The 18,033-nt window shown below is 44.5% G+C and overlaps 2 protein-coding genes across 5 annotated transcripts in view; both read right to left on the reverse strand.

The window, feature by feature from the left end:
* NOD1 (nucleotide binding oligomerization domain containing 1) overlaps nucleotides 1-466 on the reverse strand; it is a 29,936-nt gene extending 29,470 nt beyond the window's left edge. For 2 of the 4 annotated variants that reach the window (XR_004166493.2, XM_031590281.2), the window contains exon 1: nucleotides 329-441. The gene's annotated coding sequence lies outside the window, so the exon portion shown is untranslated. Of the gene's footprint in view, nucleotides 1-328 lie in introns of all 4 variants that reach the window. The other 2 variants (XM_031590283.2, XM_090142475.1) reach the window with 2 other exon arrangements.
* Nucleotides 467-898: 432 nt separating this feature from the next.
* Nucleotides 899-7,760, reverse strand: GGCT (gamma-glutamylcyclotransferase). The gene is made up of 4 exons (XM_031590285.2): nucleotides 7,576-7,760; nucleotides 6,367-6,512; nucleotides 4,055-4,190; nucleotides 899-2,301 (listed from the first exon to the last, which is right to left on the reverse strand). The coding sequence occupies exons 1-4, from the start codon at nucleotides 7,687-7,689 to the stop codon at nucleotides 2,152-2,154; spliced, it is 546 nt and encodes a 181-aa protein (XP_031446145.1). The 5' UTR covers nucleotides 7,690-7,760; the 3' UTR covers nucleotides 899-2,151.
* Between the last annotated feature and the right edge of the window lie 10,273 nt (nucleotides 7,761-18,033).

Genomic DNA, 18,033 nt, shown 5'->3' on the forward strand with positions numbered 1-18,033 from the left:
CCCTCACCCCGCCCGCCCCGCCGAGGGCTCACATCTCACATCGCCGCCAGCGAGCGGCCCTGCGGCAGGAGCACGGAACGCTCCGCGGCTCCGCACTTGTGGCACCAGCTCACAGGGGACCGCAGCCCCTCCCCTTCCATCCCGTAGCTTCGAGCGCGACAGCAGAAGAAGCAGACACTTCGATTTCTGCCCTTAAACCCCCGAGCTCGAGCTCGGGCCCCGGCCGTGCTGCCGGACGTCCTCCTCCCGCCGCCCAGCCCGCACATCAGGACGCGGTGCCCGACCCCCGGCCCGGCCCGGCCCTTCCCTTCCCTTGCCCTGCACTCACCGCGGCGCGGACGGCACGAAGGGGAGGAGGAGCGGATCGGCGCTGCGCCGCCCCGGCCCGCAGGGAAGCAGCTCCCGCCCCACACGCGGTCTCTCCTCCCGGGCGGGAAGCGGCTCCTCCCCGCGGAGCCGTGGCCGAAGGCCTGTTTCCTTCGCAGCCTGCTCTTCCTCCCCACGCGGTTGGCCGAAGGCGCCTTCCTCGCAAAGCCCGCCATTCCTCCTCCCCTGAGGCAGAGCCCTTCCCCATCCTGCACGCCGCTTTCGTCAGCAGGAGCCATCGAGCGCCCACCATCAGTTCCCTCCGCTGGGGCAGCCAGGTGATTATTTTCCTTTTTCTTCTTGGTAAAACACCCACTTAAAAGTGCCCGAGGAGCCCGGTGAGGGTAAAGCAAAACCAGCGGTTGTGGCATTAAGGTGCTGGGCCGTTCGTTTTTTGCCCTCTGTACTGCAGTTGCATCCATGAGAAGTACAAAGAGCCAAAGAAAGTTTCGGTTATGCTTCCACATCACCCACTTTATAGCTTAAATATGTGACACTGATATTCCCAAAGAACACACTGCACAGGCACGGGGAGGTTTGATAACTGCATTTTTATGTACTCAGGCTCAGACCAGGCAATGCTAATACAAAAAAGTTACCGTGTTTTACTGCATCCGTGGTGCCCAGCTTTAGGAACAGCCCTCACGTTGTACATGACATCAGGACAGCAACTACACACATCCCTGGCAGAAGTCCACAGGAGTGAAAAAATACAGAGAGAAGATGTGGTAAATTTGCTACTTTTCCATTTTTTCCATCTAAGCTGTCACACAGTGACACCGATTATATTTTACGGCACAGAAGAGAAGCCAAAGTTCAGTAGCTTCGCACCATACAGGTTGCCAGTTTTCCTTTGTCATCCTCAGACAAGGGGCTGCCATGTACCATAGATTATGAAGTAGTAGAAGTACTGTAAACCTTACAAGTGTCACCAGTTTTGTAGGGGATTGTCAGTGCTGTGAGAAAAAGGCAACGTCTGTTCATCTATGGTTTAATAGACAAAGCTACAACACAGATGCACTAGGATTAATTCACAGGAGATTTGGTCTGAAGTACAGTGAAATCAGCAAATCCTAGATAAAAACCAAGACAGTTAAAGAAGTAGTTAAAAAGCACAGAATTATCCAAAAATGATTATTTAGAATCTGTTGGTTGTACTTAAGTAGTTCAGCTATGCTGATTATTAGAAAAGGGGAGGCTGTTATACTTTGAGTAAGATCCTTTGCTAAATGCTGTTTTCAAGCCTGAGTCCCCTTTCGGGTTAACACTTTAAAACATGGAAATAGTTAAAAATATTTCTCTTTTGTTAACTATATAAATGGAAACAGAAACGACACAGAAAAAAGTTCAGTATAGCTTCAGAGTGCAGAGTAGACTCGACTCTAACAAATCTTTGAAAACCTTGACAATTGTGTATACATTTGTGAACAAAGGGCCTGATTCTGCAGCCCTTATTCCTCAGAGGGTAACTGAGCTGCAAACAGCTAGCAAAATGGGCCTTTTCTTTTAAAGGTCTGTAAACAGAACAGAAAGCACAAATTTGCGTGCAGAGCTGCATAAGAATTACAGAAAGCTAATTCACAAATCTGCATGTACTTAAGCTATAAATACAAAGTGAAGACGTTGTCAATGTCAGCGTGTCTCCAGACTGCAAATTATGTCTAATAGTTTACTGCAGATATACAGCAAACTCATCTTTTCTTGATAAATAAAGAAACCGCTGGTCAGCACAGTGAAGAGAAGGATCTAACTCAAGGTGAATGGCCAAGCAAGGACAGAATTATTCTATGCAAAATTTATTTTGTTTGCTTTAATAGTAGCTTCAATTTCTTCTAGGATCGGCACCGGTCCTGCATAGTTATTAGTTTCAATAGCTTCTAATTTCTTCTGATACTCAATTGGCAAGCCATTCTGTTTTGCACCCATGCAGATAACCTACAGAGAAAAAGGAAAGGAAAAAAAACTTCAGTAGTAATGTTAATATCAACAGATCCCTCCAAACATTCACTGAAACAGAAAGAACCAATTAAAGCAACATGAGAAAACCAGGGACTACCAAGGCTACCTAAGATTTTGAAATGCTACCAATATGCTCAAGAGTCCACGATTAAGTTTTTCATTCAGTTATTCAGATCAAATCCAAAGCACAACAGTGAATGCCTAGATAGGTTACAGGAGTAACAGAAATTGATACTTGGTTTAGTGAAAACAGATTCCTTAGTTTGTTACTGCAGCTTTCCTAAAAAAAAAAATTAAAAAGAAAACCTGAACTTTTAGTTCAAGAGAATCTTGGTGACTATGAGAGAAAAACAGGAGGATATAGAAGGAGGATATAGAAGCCAAGGCTTGAAAGACACACTAGCAAGCTATCAAATAGGAGTGAAAGAGATAAATGCACAACTTTAGAAGCTGACAGTATTGCAAATATTCATTCATGCATTCAACAGCCAGGATACCCAAGGATGAAGTGCCTAGAAGTGATTAACTTTACCACAAGAAGTACACAACAATAGATGGATGCAAATGCAGTCACCTTTATAAATTTCTAGCCTTCTTACCTGGTTACCTTAGTTTAAACAAATAAACCAGGGTGAGGTGGGAGGAGGGGGGAGGGGGGTTAGAAAACATTCCTACAACAAGGAATAATTAACTGAATGAAGTTGCCAAAATTGAAAGTCTGCTCTTACAGCATACTAGGGAGAGCTCAGGTACAGCAACAGACTCAATGGATCAATTCCTTGAAAAGCCCTGAAGATCAGTTTTGACAGGAAGCAGGAGGGGAAGGGGGAGGTTTGTGAAATAGCACAGCCTGCTTTCTAAGCAAGCTTTCTCTTAAGAAATCCTGCAGCAGCAAAGCAGGTCTTTGCTGTGCTCCCAGAAGATGATCAGTGGGAGTCAATTCCTTAGTTCAGACAGGAAAATGGGATATAACAGACTTGAGCCCAGTTTCTTTGCTTTTGGTTAGAAACAAAAAAACATAAACAAAAAAACAATGCTAGTGATGTCTATTTGCAGTTGCTAATAACTGCAGAATTCCAGACATGCAGTCATGCCACCTGAGGCTAGATCCTCATCAGATCTCACAAGCTAAGCAGGTCAAGCCTGCTGCGTGACTGAATCATCTCTACACTCAGCGAGTTCCAGAACAGTGTTGAAACACTTTTGCCTCACCAGCCACCAAGTGAGAACCCTGCAGTGCCCTACGGTGGTGGTGGAAATTCTATGATCTACTCAGGATGCAACTGGTAAAATGAGGCAGGTGAACTCATGTACTAGAAGATAACTAGACTACAAGCCAGGTACTGTGTTCACCCCACGGAAGTTTCCTCTGTCCTAGAACTATGCTCCACTTAAGTGGGATATTTTCATTTTTTAGTTCCAAACAGAAAATTGGAAACAACTGGCATCTTTCAGAAATCCATGTGTCAGTCATCACTAATTCATGAGTTAAATAGAGGCTTCATGCAAAGTAGAACTAAAGCAGATAATAAAACTGATTTAGTACATCTTTATGAGCTAGCAGTGTTCTGTAAGCATCATTACACCAGTACATTGCACAAGGATTAAGTTGTTCCTTAACGTTAGAATTACTCATGCCTTTCATCCACTGTAAATAAAGTACTTATTAAACAGGACACATGTACTGCATTATATATTTCTGTTCACTCTCTCCAGATGCAATACCCACCTTTTTATACTGGGGAGAAGGAGGACCACAAACATAGTCCTTCATCTGGTAGCTTCGACAGGTCAGAACCTTTCCTTCTTCAGTGTGGACATTAACTTCTATTGGGACATAAATGCCATCTTCAACTCCCTCTTGCCTAAAAACGATATATATATATTCCTTTAATGCCTAATAATCAATGTGTGACTAACATCTTTCAAACTGTGCAATTAAACCTATACATTTAGCACAATAATTCAGAACACTGATCTGCACTGTTATCTAACTTAAAGAAATAAAGCAAAACAGATTACAGTACTTTCTGTGCAAATTACTTTCATATCCAAAAATTAGTTTCTACAGAAGAAATAGCATTCACTTTTGTCATTTCAACACCTTAGGAAAGATGACTAGCAGCCATCTTGTAAGACTAGAGAGTACTGCTTGTGAATTAGTTACTGTGCAAGTCTGGTAATCTACAAGAGAAACTCAATCAAAATTATCAGATTACAAATAATTAAACATTTGCAAAGTTTTATCTTGCCACTGTGTTATATTTGAATAAGAAGAAACTGGCACAACTCTTGCAATGAACATTCCAAAGTGAATAATCCAAGACAACCTTTAATTTGTGCAAGACCTGCACAGTAACAAAGAGCTAATTCAGTGTGTGTGTATATATATATATATATATATATATGTATATATATGTATATATATATAGTTTTTCTAACTAGTAAAATCATGCTGCCATAGGAAATTAAAAGCAAGTACAAAACCAGAGCTACATTTTTATTTTTACCTTTAGCATTTAGCTACCAATGGATGTCTGAATACAGAGTTCAAGAAGAGTTAGGACAATGCTTTCAGGTTTAATTTTTTTGTAGTCCTGTATGGAGCCAGAACCTAGACTTGGTGATCCCTGTGGGTTTGTTTCAACTCAGGATATTCTATGATTCTTCTGTCATTACAAAAGGCAAGAATACATCCTATTTCCATCCATTTCCAGTTCATCTTCTTGGCACCAGTTAGGCAACTAGGAAATAGTCAGTGTCTTTTTGGTGAAGTTACAGCACTTAAGTCTCTAGCATCTTAGCTAGCATTAAAGGATATTCCCTCTCTAAAAAAAGTCAGGGATCTGCAGTTCCATGGCATATAAGGAACATTTTTTTAAGTTAAAATATAAAATATTGCCCCTAAAGGGAAGAACATAGTGCTGCTATCAAAGCAACTACTGCCAGGCAGGATCTTCATCTGGTGAAGTTTACACTTGGGGAAAGAATGATAATTCATAGATTTCCGTATGGGTCAGCAGGAGCTTGGTTCCCCATCCCTAGCTGATGGGGAACCAGGTAGATAAGAAAGCAGGGACATGTGAAGCTCCCACCAGTCAGGAGCATGCTACCTGGATGCCTTCTTTGGGACTAGCACTCCCAAGCAGAACATGAGAGTGTTGACTGTGCCTCTTCTCATTATCTGGTCAATAGTTTGTTATCTTCCAGCTTCACTGTAGGCAATGAAAAGCGAGTTGAAGCTTCAAATTTCATAGCCAAGATTATAAGAACATACCTATGTAGCACAGTGCAGTCATAACCAAGGTTGCTATAGTATCAGAAGCAGGAGAACTATGTTAGCCTAATGCTTTCACCTAGCTTAATATATCTTGCTTCTTATCCTCACTAGCCTACTGCTACAGTTATTTGACAGTAATGAAAAGCTTTGAACAAACAATCCTCTTGCACCAGAAGCAAAGTCCTTCCTTGGGCCCTGCAGGAAATATTGCTACTCCTTCATTTATTTACCCAGATGCTCTTCCAGACTCTCTAACCTGAGTACAGGTTGGGAACAACTTGCTCAGCCTGCCTTTGTCTTAATTACTGAACGCAGGCAGAACATTCTCCTCCACCATGCACCATGCACTGTAACGGTGCAGGGAACCTCTCCCATTTGAGGGGAGAAACAATACTGCCCCTGCTCCCTGCCTGGATCTTCCTTAAGGACAAAGTTTAGAGGCATTTATGGAACAGAATATTGTGAGGAAAAGAGTTTAAAAAAAACAAAAAGTGTAACCTGCCCAATGTATCAGCTCCAAATCAACATCCATACTTTACTAAAATATGCCTATGGTAGTTTTTACTTGAAAACAAAGCTATTTTAATCTCAAATCTTTTAGAAGCAATTAACACATACAGTGGAGTAAGATGCACATATTAAAATCCAAAGCATCTTCTTGATTGCAGCAAAAGCTTCCACACTGCTTGTCACAGAAAGTTACCTATTACTTTTGAATTGCTCTCTAAAGTAATAGAAGACAGCAAAGTTAAGTCACCTACTTATCCAGTGAACTTATATTGCTAGCGTTCAATTTCCACACTATTCCCCACACTTCGTCTCCAGGGCTCTGAACAATGGTAGCTGTACCTCCATGCCAGATAGAACTTGTCCTGCCTTGATGATGGCCAAAAGTGAGCTTAAAATCCTGCAAATGAAACCAATGCAGACAATGAATTTCTACTTCACTTAAGATAGGGGCTGTGATTTGTTCTTGATGCTGAAGGGGCAGCTGAAGCACAGCCTACAAGAAGCCAGCTGGAGCTGTGGCAGGAAGAAGTGATAGTCCTGAAGGCAGGATCTCAAGTGGGCAGAAGTCATCCTTTTTCATCTCTACAGGGGGAAAAGGGACAAAGGGGAGAGAGGTCTGCCAGAAAACACTGCTGGCAGAAGTCTCATCTGTAGACACCTAACTACTAACTAACCATTTCTTGTGTTGTGAGAAAAGAGATAATAATGAAGCTTCCAAGACACGGAGCTCTGGGCCTTTTCCTCATTCTCTAATAGAGGTGCCCAGATGTAAGATACCATTTGTGTATTTTCTCATGTTTTATGCTTTTTCATCTTTCAATTGGAACATTCCTGGGTATTTTTAGGTTGAGACACGTCTCCTTGACTGAGCTTTACACACAGAATGGATTGGGTTGGAAGGGACCTTAAATGTCAGCTGGCTCCATTCCCTTGCAAGTATTGCAAGTCAAAACATTGCTTCAGAAAACAAGTACTTTTTTTCTTACAACTAATACCGAATGTTGCCATAGAGGCAAAAAAGAACAACTTGTTCTTGCATTTTCCCAGGGTCATTTCACACCTGACATCACAAAGGTCAGAGTTTCATTCCAACTTGTTATACAATGCATAGCCCTTCCCTAGCAGCACAGAAGGGAAAGAAAAGAGCTTCAAGGAAGACTGCCTGATCAATAAGAAAATAAAACAAAGTAGGAAAAAAAAAATTAAAAAAAAAAAAATCAAAACAGCAACACAACCAAAAAAAAAACCAACAAAAACCTACACAGCCGCACAGCTTTACTTATGTATATCCGGGCTCTGATCAGCGCTGACGTGCTGTAAGGACCCTGGACAAGGCCCTCCAGGCAGGGAAGCACGCAGCCGAAGCCGACCGCTGCTCGCAGGGCAGCCCCGGGAAAGCGCTCCCGAAGAGCCGCTCTGCGCTCACAAACCGCTCCCTCCGCCGCCCTCCCCGCACGCACCTGCAGGCGGCCCCGGGCGCAGAGCGCCGCCGAGGGGTTGCGCAGCAGCAGCCGCTCCCGCAGCAGATTGCTGCCGTAAGCGAAGTACAGCACGCGACCCTCGCCCGCCTCCATCGCCGCGCTCTCGGCCCGGCCCCACGCACCGCCCCTGCAGCGCCCGCCCCGCGCCGGCTGTCTGGGCGGGACCTCCTCTCAGCGCCGTCCGCTATTGGCTGGCAGCCCGCGCGCCGCCGCACTTCGCGGCGGGAGGCAGTGACGTGCTGGTGCTTTAGAGGGCCGGCGGCGTGCTGGGCTGCGTCAGCACGGGGTGGCGGGCGGGGTAGAGATGCGATTCTCTGCTCTGCCTTCGTGGGGTCCCATCTGGAGTACTGCGTCCAGGTCTGGGGTCCCCGGCACGAGAAGGGTGAAGAGCTGTTGGAGCGTGTCCAGGGAAGGGCAGCAAAGATGATCAGAGGGCTGGAGCTCCTCTTTTGTTAAGAAAGGCTGAGCGAGCTGGGGTTGTTCAGTCTGGGGAAGGGAAGGCTGTGAGGAGACTCCATTGCAGCCTCTCAGTACTTGAAGGGAGCTTATGAGCAAGAGAGAGTGACTTTTTTTTTTTTTACACAGGCAGGCAGCGATGGGACAGGCTAAATTTCCCGACACAGGAAAATTAGGTTAGATGTTAAGATGAAATTCTTCACTCAGAAGGCAGTGAGGCCCTCGCACAGCTGCCCAGAGAAGCTGTGGTGCGCCATCCTTATAAAGCACTCAAGGCCAGGTTGGATGGGGCCCTGGGCAGCTGAGCTGGTGGGTGGCAGCCCTGCCCATGGCAGGGGGTTGGGGCTGGGTGGGCTTTCAGGTCCCTTCCAGCTCAAACCATTCTGTGATTCCATGAAAATATAATTGATAGAGCCCAGCTGTGCACTTAAGCTGACAGGCAGTGATGTCACTGTGGCTGCAAAATACAATTTAAAGAGGGAGTGTTAACTCTGAAGCTCACTGACAGCACAGCAAGTTTTCCAGGCTGGTCCAAACACACAAAGGACTGTGTTAATTAGGAATTAGCCCCTGAATTCCCTGCATCTTCTCTCCTTGGCATCAGGATATGACTGAGCAGGAGAAAAGGGTGGTGTTTGGTCTGGAGGAACAGCTTTGCAAGCCTTCCTGCTGCTGTACATCCATTGATGGCAGTGTGAGCACAGCAAAGTGCTGCATGTTTCCCATTGAGGAGGGGGAAAAAAAAAAAAAAGAAAGAAAAGGGTGGAAGGAACTCTCCTTGCAGTTTGAGCAGAAACCTGCAGGGTTTTGGTGGTAGCACCAGATTTTACACTTCTGCTGGCCTAAGACTTTATGCAGGGCAAACTGTTAAAAAAGACTCTACTTTTTGAAGTTAAATTAGTGTCAGAGAACTGACACAAGCCCTGTGCTGATCTCTGCCCCAAACCATATGGAGCCATTGTTTCCCCCTGCTGTAAATGTGAACCCTGCGCACAGCAAGCAGTCAGGAGCATGTCTCACATTTGGGAGGCTCCCAAGGATTGGGTGCAGAGGAGAGTTCTGGATGCCCACTGGTGTTGTACATTGTCCATGGAGAAGATCAGGAGGGTTATTTGTACCACTGAAGTAGGATTTTATTCCAATCAGGTTTTTATCCCTAAGCAAAATTTACTCCTGAGTCCCTGCATATCCTACTTAGGGACCTGAAAAAAGTGTTAGGCAGTGGGATAAGTGAAACCTGCTGAAATATGTGGCAGTCATTCAGTGTGCCTGCCTGCCTCGTGGCTGTCACAGCGTGAGCTTTAATTAATACTGAAAAAGAAAGAACTTGGAGAAATAATAAGGGCATCTGATGCAAATGAAGCACTTGTGCAGTCCTCCCCACAGCTTTCCTCTCCTCCTCCCCCAGGAGCCCTGGCAGGATGTGCTCTGCAATTAGTATATCAGTGAAATGGTCCCTATTTGCTGCAAGGCAGTTATTATGGCTGTGATAGCTTCTTGATATGATGTGCAAGGTCTGGGGGGCTGCCAAGATTTTATGTTCATGCGAATGAATGCAAATGATTTTACAATATGTTGTGGTGTTGCTGTGCTTGTTCCTTCCCTATAAAATAGAGACCATGAAATCCTGTGCGAGTGCAGCCTCCTGTCCTGCACAATAGAGCAGCCTGGGGCTCCTGACAGCTCTGACCAGGGGGAGTATCTGTCATTCATTGTGCAGTTCTGTTTCCACATTTCTGCAAATAGCACATGTGATCATTTAGGGGAGATGAATTGTTACAATACCTGTGTCTGTGCATGCTTCCACCTGCCTCGTCTTGGCTGTGGCCAGTGCCAAAGCGAGCTTGGGGTCCATGCTGAGGCATCCCAGAGCTCTCCCTGGCTGCTACATGTTCAGTAGTCTGCACCATTCAGCGTGGGGAGCAGGCAAAGGGAAGGCCATGAGGTTTATTCCTATTTTGGGAAGAGGAGGGTGTGCATCTCCTAGAACCTGGGCTTGCGCATGTAGACCATGATGAGTTTCTCGAGTTCTTTCAGATTCTTGTAGAGGCAAAACCTATGGGATCTATTAAAAAAAAAAAAAAAAGATACTGTGCTTGAAATCTGGAGATGAGAAAAGATCCCAGTGTGTGCAGTCATGGCATGCAGCTAGCTTTAGTCATTTTGGCTTGTGCACACATTCTGCTCCGTTCAGTACTGCAGGTACTTGCAGGTGTGTGACTTCAGCAACTAGTTTGAAGATCTTGCCAAACATTACATCAGCTTTCACATGACCTAGTTTTGTACTTCTTCTTTTGTGCTTTCCTCTCTGTAAGCACTTCTGTGCTGTTAACCTTCAGCCTGCAGAAGACACTGCATGGCTCCAGCCCCTTTGTGGGGTCATGTCTTGTAGCCACATGCTTTCCACAAAGCAGCATCATGGTGCTTCCTAAGGTATGAAGGCAGCTATGTCCTGGGGATGCTGGGATGGAGGAAGGCATCCCTTTGAACAGGACAGGAGAAAAAGCCTGCTGGAGGGAAGGGTGCTAACACTGCTTTGCTTTCTTTATCAGATACATCAGAGATGCATCATGAATTGTCACATTTGTGACACCTTGGGTATAAAAGGCAGAGAAGCCATCCACAGGCTGCACCTGCAGATCTTCATTAAAATTGATGGCAGTTCTCACTGAAAGCTGCCCAACAGATGAATTTCTCTTTCTGAGTGCAGTTATGGTACCCAGGATCATGAGCCTGGCACACAGGAAAACCAGCCATTGAGAGCTTTGTTGTGGTAATCACTGTATGATTGCTTCATCCATGCTCTCATCATTTATTTGCTGAACAGCAGCTATGGAGAGCTGAATTTTGTTTCATACAGTCCTAGATGCTCTAGTCTGTTTTACTGTGGAAGTGCAGCTCATGCTATCCCATCATGTGACTATGCCACTGTACACACATCCTTTGGTGCTCATCCCAGCAACTTCTGGCAATTCCTGCCACACCTGCAGAGATCTACCAACTTCTATGTCTCCATCTTGTGTGAGTTGTAGAAAAGGAGCAGTTGGGCAAAAAATAGGTCTCAAACAGGTGAAGGCAGATCTAAGGGGACAACCTCTCAGTCTCCGATTTGTAATGAGTCATAAAATAATCACTAGGCAGCAAGATATGAATCCAAAGCCAAGATGTCTGAGATTCAGTGCTCTGTGTGGGCTCGTTCCTCAGACAGAGCTCTTCTGCATCAGAACTTTTCTTGCCAGATGAGTGTCATTGATGTGAGGAGCACTCGTGGCATAAATTCAGTCCCAGATCACATCTATTATTCATGGGGTTTGCAGAGTGCAGGGACTTACAGAAGTCCCATCCCAATGAGGCAGAGAATGGCTGATAAACAGGAGAATAACATTTTCTACCATGACACATGTGGCCCTAAGCATCTCTAGGGATTCACATTTGGTAGCTGATTGAAATAGGCTCACTTAATCTCTTCCCTCATAGGAAGCCCTGATTCATTTTTATTTTTCCAAGCTGTCAGGAAAAAAAAAAATCTTTTCAGTTAGACAGGGCAGGTCCTCATTCCTTCCTTACGACTCACAGGAGAATTACGATGCAGGGAGGGAGGATCATCTTTGGAGCTGGTGTTTTGTGGGAATGTCAGTTGGTGCTGCTTGTGCTGGAAAACAGTGAGGTACACGAATAATTGCAGGTAGCAGTTGTCACTGATCGGGTCAGTCAGGACTGCATTGTACGAACTGCTCCTCTGACGCTCCATTGCATTCAACTGGAAAAAAAACAAAAAAACACGTTTTTGATGAGTGCTAAGGGCATCTGACCACCAGGTGCCACTCTTGCTCCACAGGGAATAAGGGCAACTGTAAGACCAGACGTGGTTTTCAGGAAAAGCCAGAACAGGCGGACATCACTGTTTTTGTCCCTGTCTGGATTGCACCAGACGTCATTTCATTTTGTCCCTGTCTGGATTGGATTGAACAAAGAGGTTTAGTAGTTGCTTTAAGCACAATAGTTAGCCCTTCAATTTTGGCCGTGGAATTCAAGCTGGAGGTTTCTGCTCTGGAACCAATTTGCTTCTCAAAAGCTGGTGCTGGGTAACTGATTGGTACGGCTGAAGTTGAGATTGTACTTTCAGTATGATATTCACATGCTCTGAAAATCGGGTCATTTAAAGCAGCCTTAGCTCCATCACACCGTGGCAGAGGTGGCTGAATCCTATAGATAGCACTGCAAATGCAGGCTATTCATATTGCCATGGCTGGGGAGGCTGCGTGGTCAGACACACAGAAATTTCTTAGTTGTAACCTCCCTGCCTGCAGTTTGTTTCATGGATGCTCAGTGTGTGTGAGCTGTCTGCCACAGCTTTCTATCCTGTACAAAGTTGCAGGAAGTAATATTTGAAGTGATCTTATCAACACTTATAAATATCTACAGTATGGGAATCAAGTGGATGGGACCAGGCTCTGTTTGGTGGTCCCCAGTGACAGGACAAGGGGAAACAAGCAAAGACTGCAACACAGGAAGTTTCATCTGAACATGAGGAAGAACTTCTTTACTGTGAGTGTGATGCAGCACTGGAACAGGCTGTCCAGAGAGGTAGCAGAATCTCCTTCTCTGGAGATATTCAAGACGTACCTGGACACCTTCCTGTGTGATCTTCTATATGGAAACCTTCAGCAAGAGGTTGGTGATTTCCAGAGGTCCCTTCTAGCCCCTACAATTCTGTGATTCTGGGCACAATTTTTGGTCTATGAAGGTATCTGTCTTAGGGGACAGTGTCCTCAGTTCATTTATGCATGAGACCAATCCCTTCTGGAGCTACTGCCAATGCCAGCCTTTCCAGGGCCCCTTGCATGCTTTTATTTTCCTGGAGAAAAGCAGAATTCCTATCTGCTTGCAACCACAAGAGCTGCCCTACCAGTGGCCCCAGAGGTTGACTTATGGGATGCTGTAACCACTCTCATTTTTCATGATGAAGGGGCAGAAAGGATCAATGTGCACTATTCTTGGTTTTCTAGTCTTGGCTGATGTTTGAGTCTGAGGCACCATGTGGACTTCTCATATGACCATACATCACATCAATAAAGTCCAGTTTTCCTCTGGTTGTGCTTGCCCATGCTCCCCTTCCCTTATCTCTCCCTGCTGTTAGATGACTCATTAGACCTGTTTTTAAGATAGCCTACAACATCTTGCTCAAGGTCTCTAATCAGATTGCTTCCCATTTGAGTTCTCCGCAGGCTCAACAAGCCTGACATTGCCTGTGTCTACTTCAGCTGGAGGCCTTTTTTTGTTTACTGGTTGTCGCTGTCGACCTTTTCTTTTCCTAGATCATCAATAGGGAAGTCAAATGCAAGGTCATTGGGGGCTGCTGATTTTCAAATCCCAGAGCAAGTGATATTTCAGGAACAATTCCATTATGTGATTATGTTATGGTCTCTTACTGGGTTTTCTCAGGGAACTCATTCATCATAGAACAGCAGGTCTCAGCTTCCTGTAACACTCTTAAATCAATCTCGTGGTATTGCTGAAACCTTATTTTAATATCTTTCACTGTAATTGCTTAATCGTTTTCTTGAAGAGGCCATTCTGATGTATTTACTAGCAATCAGGCTTTTCAAGAGATTACCTTTTTAGAGCACAAGAGCTAAAAAAAACCACACATCAATCCAGACATCCTGAAAAAGGAACTGAAAAATGTGTTGAAAAATGTCAGCCTCACATTGAGACTGTCCAGTTCTTTGGGGTTTTTTGAGTGGTGAGTGAGGTGTCCCAGACAGAGCTGACAGGGGCAAGGTAGGGAACACAACATCCTTACTTGCATGGAGGGTAGCTACCCCACAGAGACTTTTGCAAGCGTGTTTTCAATGTCCCTTTTCTGATGTGCTTCTTGGAAGAAAGTAGATCAGCTGAACTCCAGAGCCAAATTTATTCTGCTGTCTGTCTCACATGCACTAGTGAACCTGTGTTCCTGCTGGGCCAGAGTGATGTGGTATTTTAGTTTGTTTCTTGGATGAAAAAAGGAGGCATAGTCGCAAGTAGTCCAAGTCACTGGCTTGGGGCCCTGCTTCACAACTGATGTGAGAAAATAATGCAGGAGAAGTAAATAAGTTGTGACCTTGCAAGCAGTGTCCAACTGTATGAGGACAAAAAGCTGCTGCCATTGTTTCACTAGCTAGAGAGTTTAGGGCAGCTGTTACTTCTGCATCTGTGTCAATGATAAGGACTCCATCTGGCTCCAGCAGTTTTAGTTTGCAGGAACAATTTTCTCTTCAGTGAGCACTTTTGATTTGTATCCAGAGCATCTAAACCCTTCCACAGCACAGTCTGCTGGCATGTTGCTATACCTGCAGATTTGTTTGCACCTGCAGACTGCCATACCTGTTCTGCAGAACAAGTTCTTTCCACAGCAATAAGCACTCAGAGAGTTTAAAGTGTAGAGCTGCTGTTGGAATAATCACAATTGCTGATCAGAATTTGCACCTTATTTTCCCCATGTCCATCCTTTGTGGATAAAAGTGTGGTAATGTAAATGAGAAAGAAAATACATTCTATTGTCCAGCTGGCCTCCTTCAAAGGGCTTTTTGCCCATTTCTGAATCAGGAACCAGCTAATTTTTCATAGGACCCACCCTGGATCTTCTGCTCCTCTGCAGGCTTCTGGCCTCACCTTCCTTCCTTGCTCCATGTGCTGACATGTAGGGGGAACCACCTTGGTGAGTGCCATCAGCACACTGGGCTTGCACCCAGCATAGTGCCTCTGGGTGGTGCAAGAAGGGCAGAAATAGAAATAACTGCTTGTGCCTCCTAACTCAGAGCTAGGGAAAGTACAACATGCCATCCTGTCATCACCCCAAAAAATGGGTGCTGCTAAGCGACCAGCTACATATCCAATGACACCTTGGTCTGCCTGGATGAATGTCTTTCCAAAGGCAGAACTTCTCCTCACGCTGTTCTGAGTGTACTGCAGACATTGTTCTTTGCTCTCCTGAGGGTTGTACCTGCTCCTACAGCTAATTTAAATTAGCTGTCTCTACTAATTAAGGCATCCTAATTCATGGAAAAATACTGAGCCTTTATCAGGCACTTCCTGGCTGGAATACAAAGTAAGAGACCAGAGCTGAGCATGAGAGAGATTGCTCTTTTGCTTTAAATAGCTTGCTAATGTGAAAATGTGGTTATAACCAAAATCTCATGAGGATGAAGATATTTTCCTGCAGCTATAGCCCAAGTCTGGACTGTTTCTCCATTTCTGCTCAAACTCCCACTCCATATAAAATGGTGTTACCTGAGAAAAAGCTGTTTTTTGTTTGGGGTGGCTTATGCAAGCAGGGCTTTAAGCAGAGGAGAATGTGAAAGCAGTGTTATTCACTTCCCTAAGAGGGGTGACCCTGGAAGGGGATGGCAATCTGCCCATCTGCCTTCCAGCCCTGTGGCCAGCAGCTGGCTCAGAGGTAGCAAGGAAGAAGGGGTGGGGGGTGTCCTTCTCTTCTGGTTTGCTATTCTCCTGAACACCTCACACCAGCTGTTTCTCTGCTGCCCGGACACATCTAGCTCCCAACAGGAGTGGGGCTGAGCAGCTGGGGTGTGAATGCCAGAGCCCCAGGAGCTCTCTGACCACCAAGAACAAAAAGAGGAACATTTGGTAAGCACTCACCAGTCTGATGATTGTGATGATACATAATTTTTAAAGGGCACATTCAAACAAGCAAAGTACTTACTACCCAGTTTTATGAGCTTAGAATTTAATCACTCTTGCAATTGAGGAAGAAGACTAGAATCTGCCTTCTAATATAAGCAGTACAAAATTGCCTATCATCCTGACACACTTCGTATGTGAAACTATGTACTTTTTCAGAGACTAGCCTTATCATCCTTTTAACTTCCCATTGGTACACTAAGTGATCCTTTGTATTTTTCCAGTGGATCGTTTCCATCCAGCAGTGATTGTGAAGCCTCTCATTTGTGTGATATTTCTCCAGCACCCAATTCTGCTGCTGCAGATCCTGTGCTCTTGACTGATCGCGGCTGAAGAATCTAATCTTTGTTCACAAAAGTGTTTGTAGGGTGGTGCCACAATCTGTTCTGTTTAGAGAGGGAGAGGAATGAGAAAGCATAGAATCATAGAACATAGAATGGTTTGGGTTGGAAGCTACCTTAAAGCCCACCCAGTTCCAACCCCCTGCCATAGGCAGGACTGCCACCTGGCCTTGAGCACCTCCAGGGATGGGGCACCGCAGCTTCTTTGGGTAGCTGTGCCAGGGCCTCACCAGCCTCTACGTAAAGGATTTCCTCCTAACATCTAATCTAAATCTCTCCTCGTTTAGTTTAAAGCCATTCCCCACTGTACTATTACTATCAGACCATGTAAAAATGACTGTCTCCCTCCTGTCTGCTCTTGGTGAAGCTGTGCTGGCTGTTACAGATCACCTCTATGTCCAGTATGTGCCTTAACATAGCTTCCAGGAGGAACTGCTCCATACACAGATGTGAGGCTGACTGCCCTGTAGTTCCCTGGGTCTTCCTTTCTCCCTTTCTTAAAAATGGGAGTGATGTTTCCCTTTTTTTAGTCACTGGAAAAAGTTGCCTAAAAGTCAAAGGAAATATGGAGAATTAAATGCAACGAAAGAATGAATCAGCTTTTCCACTCCAAACATACAGGAAATATGCTCTCAAGAGTGACTTTGCCTCCCTCCAGAACACACACATGAACAGAAGTGCTGAGTGTTGCCTTCAGGATCAAGTCAAAGAGGTGCAGCCAACAGAGCCTGTCAGTCTGGGTGAAGGAGGGAAAATGGAGCTAATCAGATGATGATGATAAAGCCAGAATTTTAAACATAAGGCTAATTCATCCTCCTTCAGTGCATGGAAGTCTCCTCTGGATGAACCATTAGAAGCTCCTTTTACTACACTGGATTTTTTAAAATTCACTCAGTTTTGCAGAACATTCCCTGGGAATTATATTTTAAGCACTCTTATGGTGAGCATAAGAAAATTTGACAGAGGTCATTTCTGCCTTGTTTGATATTGATTTCTTCCCGATGAGGAAGCATTTTAACTGGGTTACAAAGTGTTCTTCTCTAAGATGCTTAAAATAGGACCGAGGAACCATTATGATATAAACTAATCAGCTGGACATCAAATTCAGAGATGATCCTGAAATTGCTTAGACATTGATTCTTCGTTATCTTTTCCATGGAGCCATATTGCTCAATTCTGTTATCATTGAACTGGTGCCAGAAGGAGGACATTTCAGAGAGCAGCAGCAATACTGCTGAATAGAAAACTAAGTTGTTGTGGGTTATTTATTTTTACCCCCACAGAAGATTATGTGAAAATAGTTCTCAGTATTTTAACAGTGAATGCTTGTGATCAGAGAAATTGTAGCTTTGGTACATTTTTACTGCTTCTCAATGGAACAATATTATTACTCATGATTACAAAGCCAGTTAGTAACAAGAGAATGGGTGTTGCAAGTGCAGCATGATACTCCTCTCACATCAAATTAAAAGAAATCAGACAATTGGTTTACTCCTTGAAAGTCCCATTGAACCTATCCATGTAAAAAGAGGGCAAAACTGGGACCTTTCTTCTCTCTTTTATGTTCAACCCTGTTTGTTCTGTGTGTTTGAGAGCCTCGGATGAAAGGAACAATCCACAGCATGTACAGTGCCGACCTTATTCAAACACCATAGAAATCAATTGGAAAATCTTCTTTGGGAGCTGGACCAAGGCTGATATTAATCAAAAGCTGCCAAACCTTAAGTACTTGTCTCCGCCCTAATGCAACATTGCCTTTTACCACAACCCCTGTTTTGATTTAAGTCTCTTTTTTTTTTCCCTGGAAAGGGTAGATTTTAAAGTGCCAGTGATGCAAAGGTAGCAGAGCATCCAAGAGCTTGTGGGAAAATGTTCTGGGACACTTTCTCTATCTAAATATGGTCAGGAGCTAAGAGAAGGTCACAGCAATGATATAAGTGCAAAGGTGTGATTC

This window comes from Phasianus colchicus, chromosome 6 (genome assembly GCF_987193195.1).
Source record: "Phasianus colchicus chromosome 6, bPhaCol1.hap1.1, whole genome shotgun sequence".
In the NCBI taxonomy this organism is placed as follows: Eukaryota; Metazoa; Chordata; class Aves; order Galliformes; family Phasianidae; genus Phasianus; species Phasianus colchicus.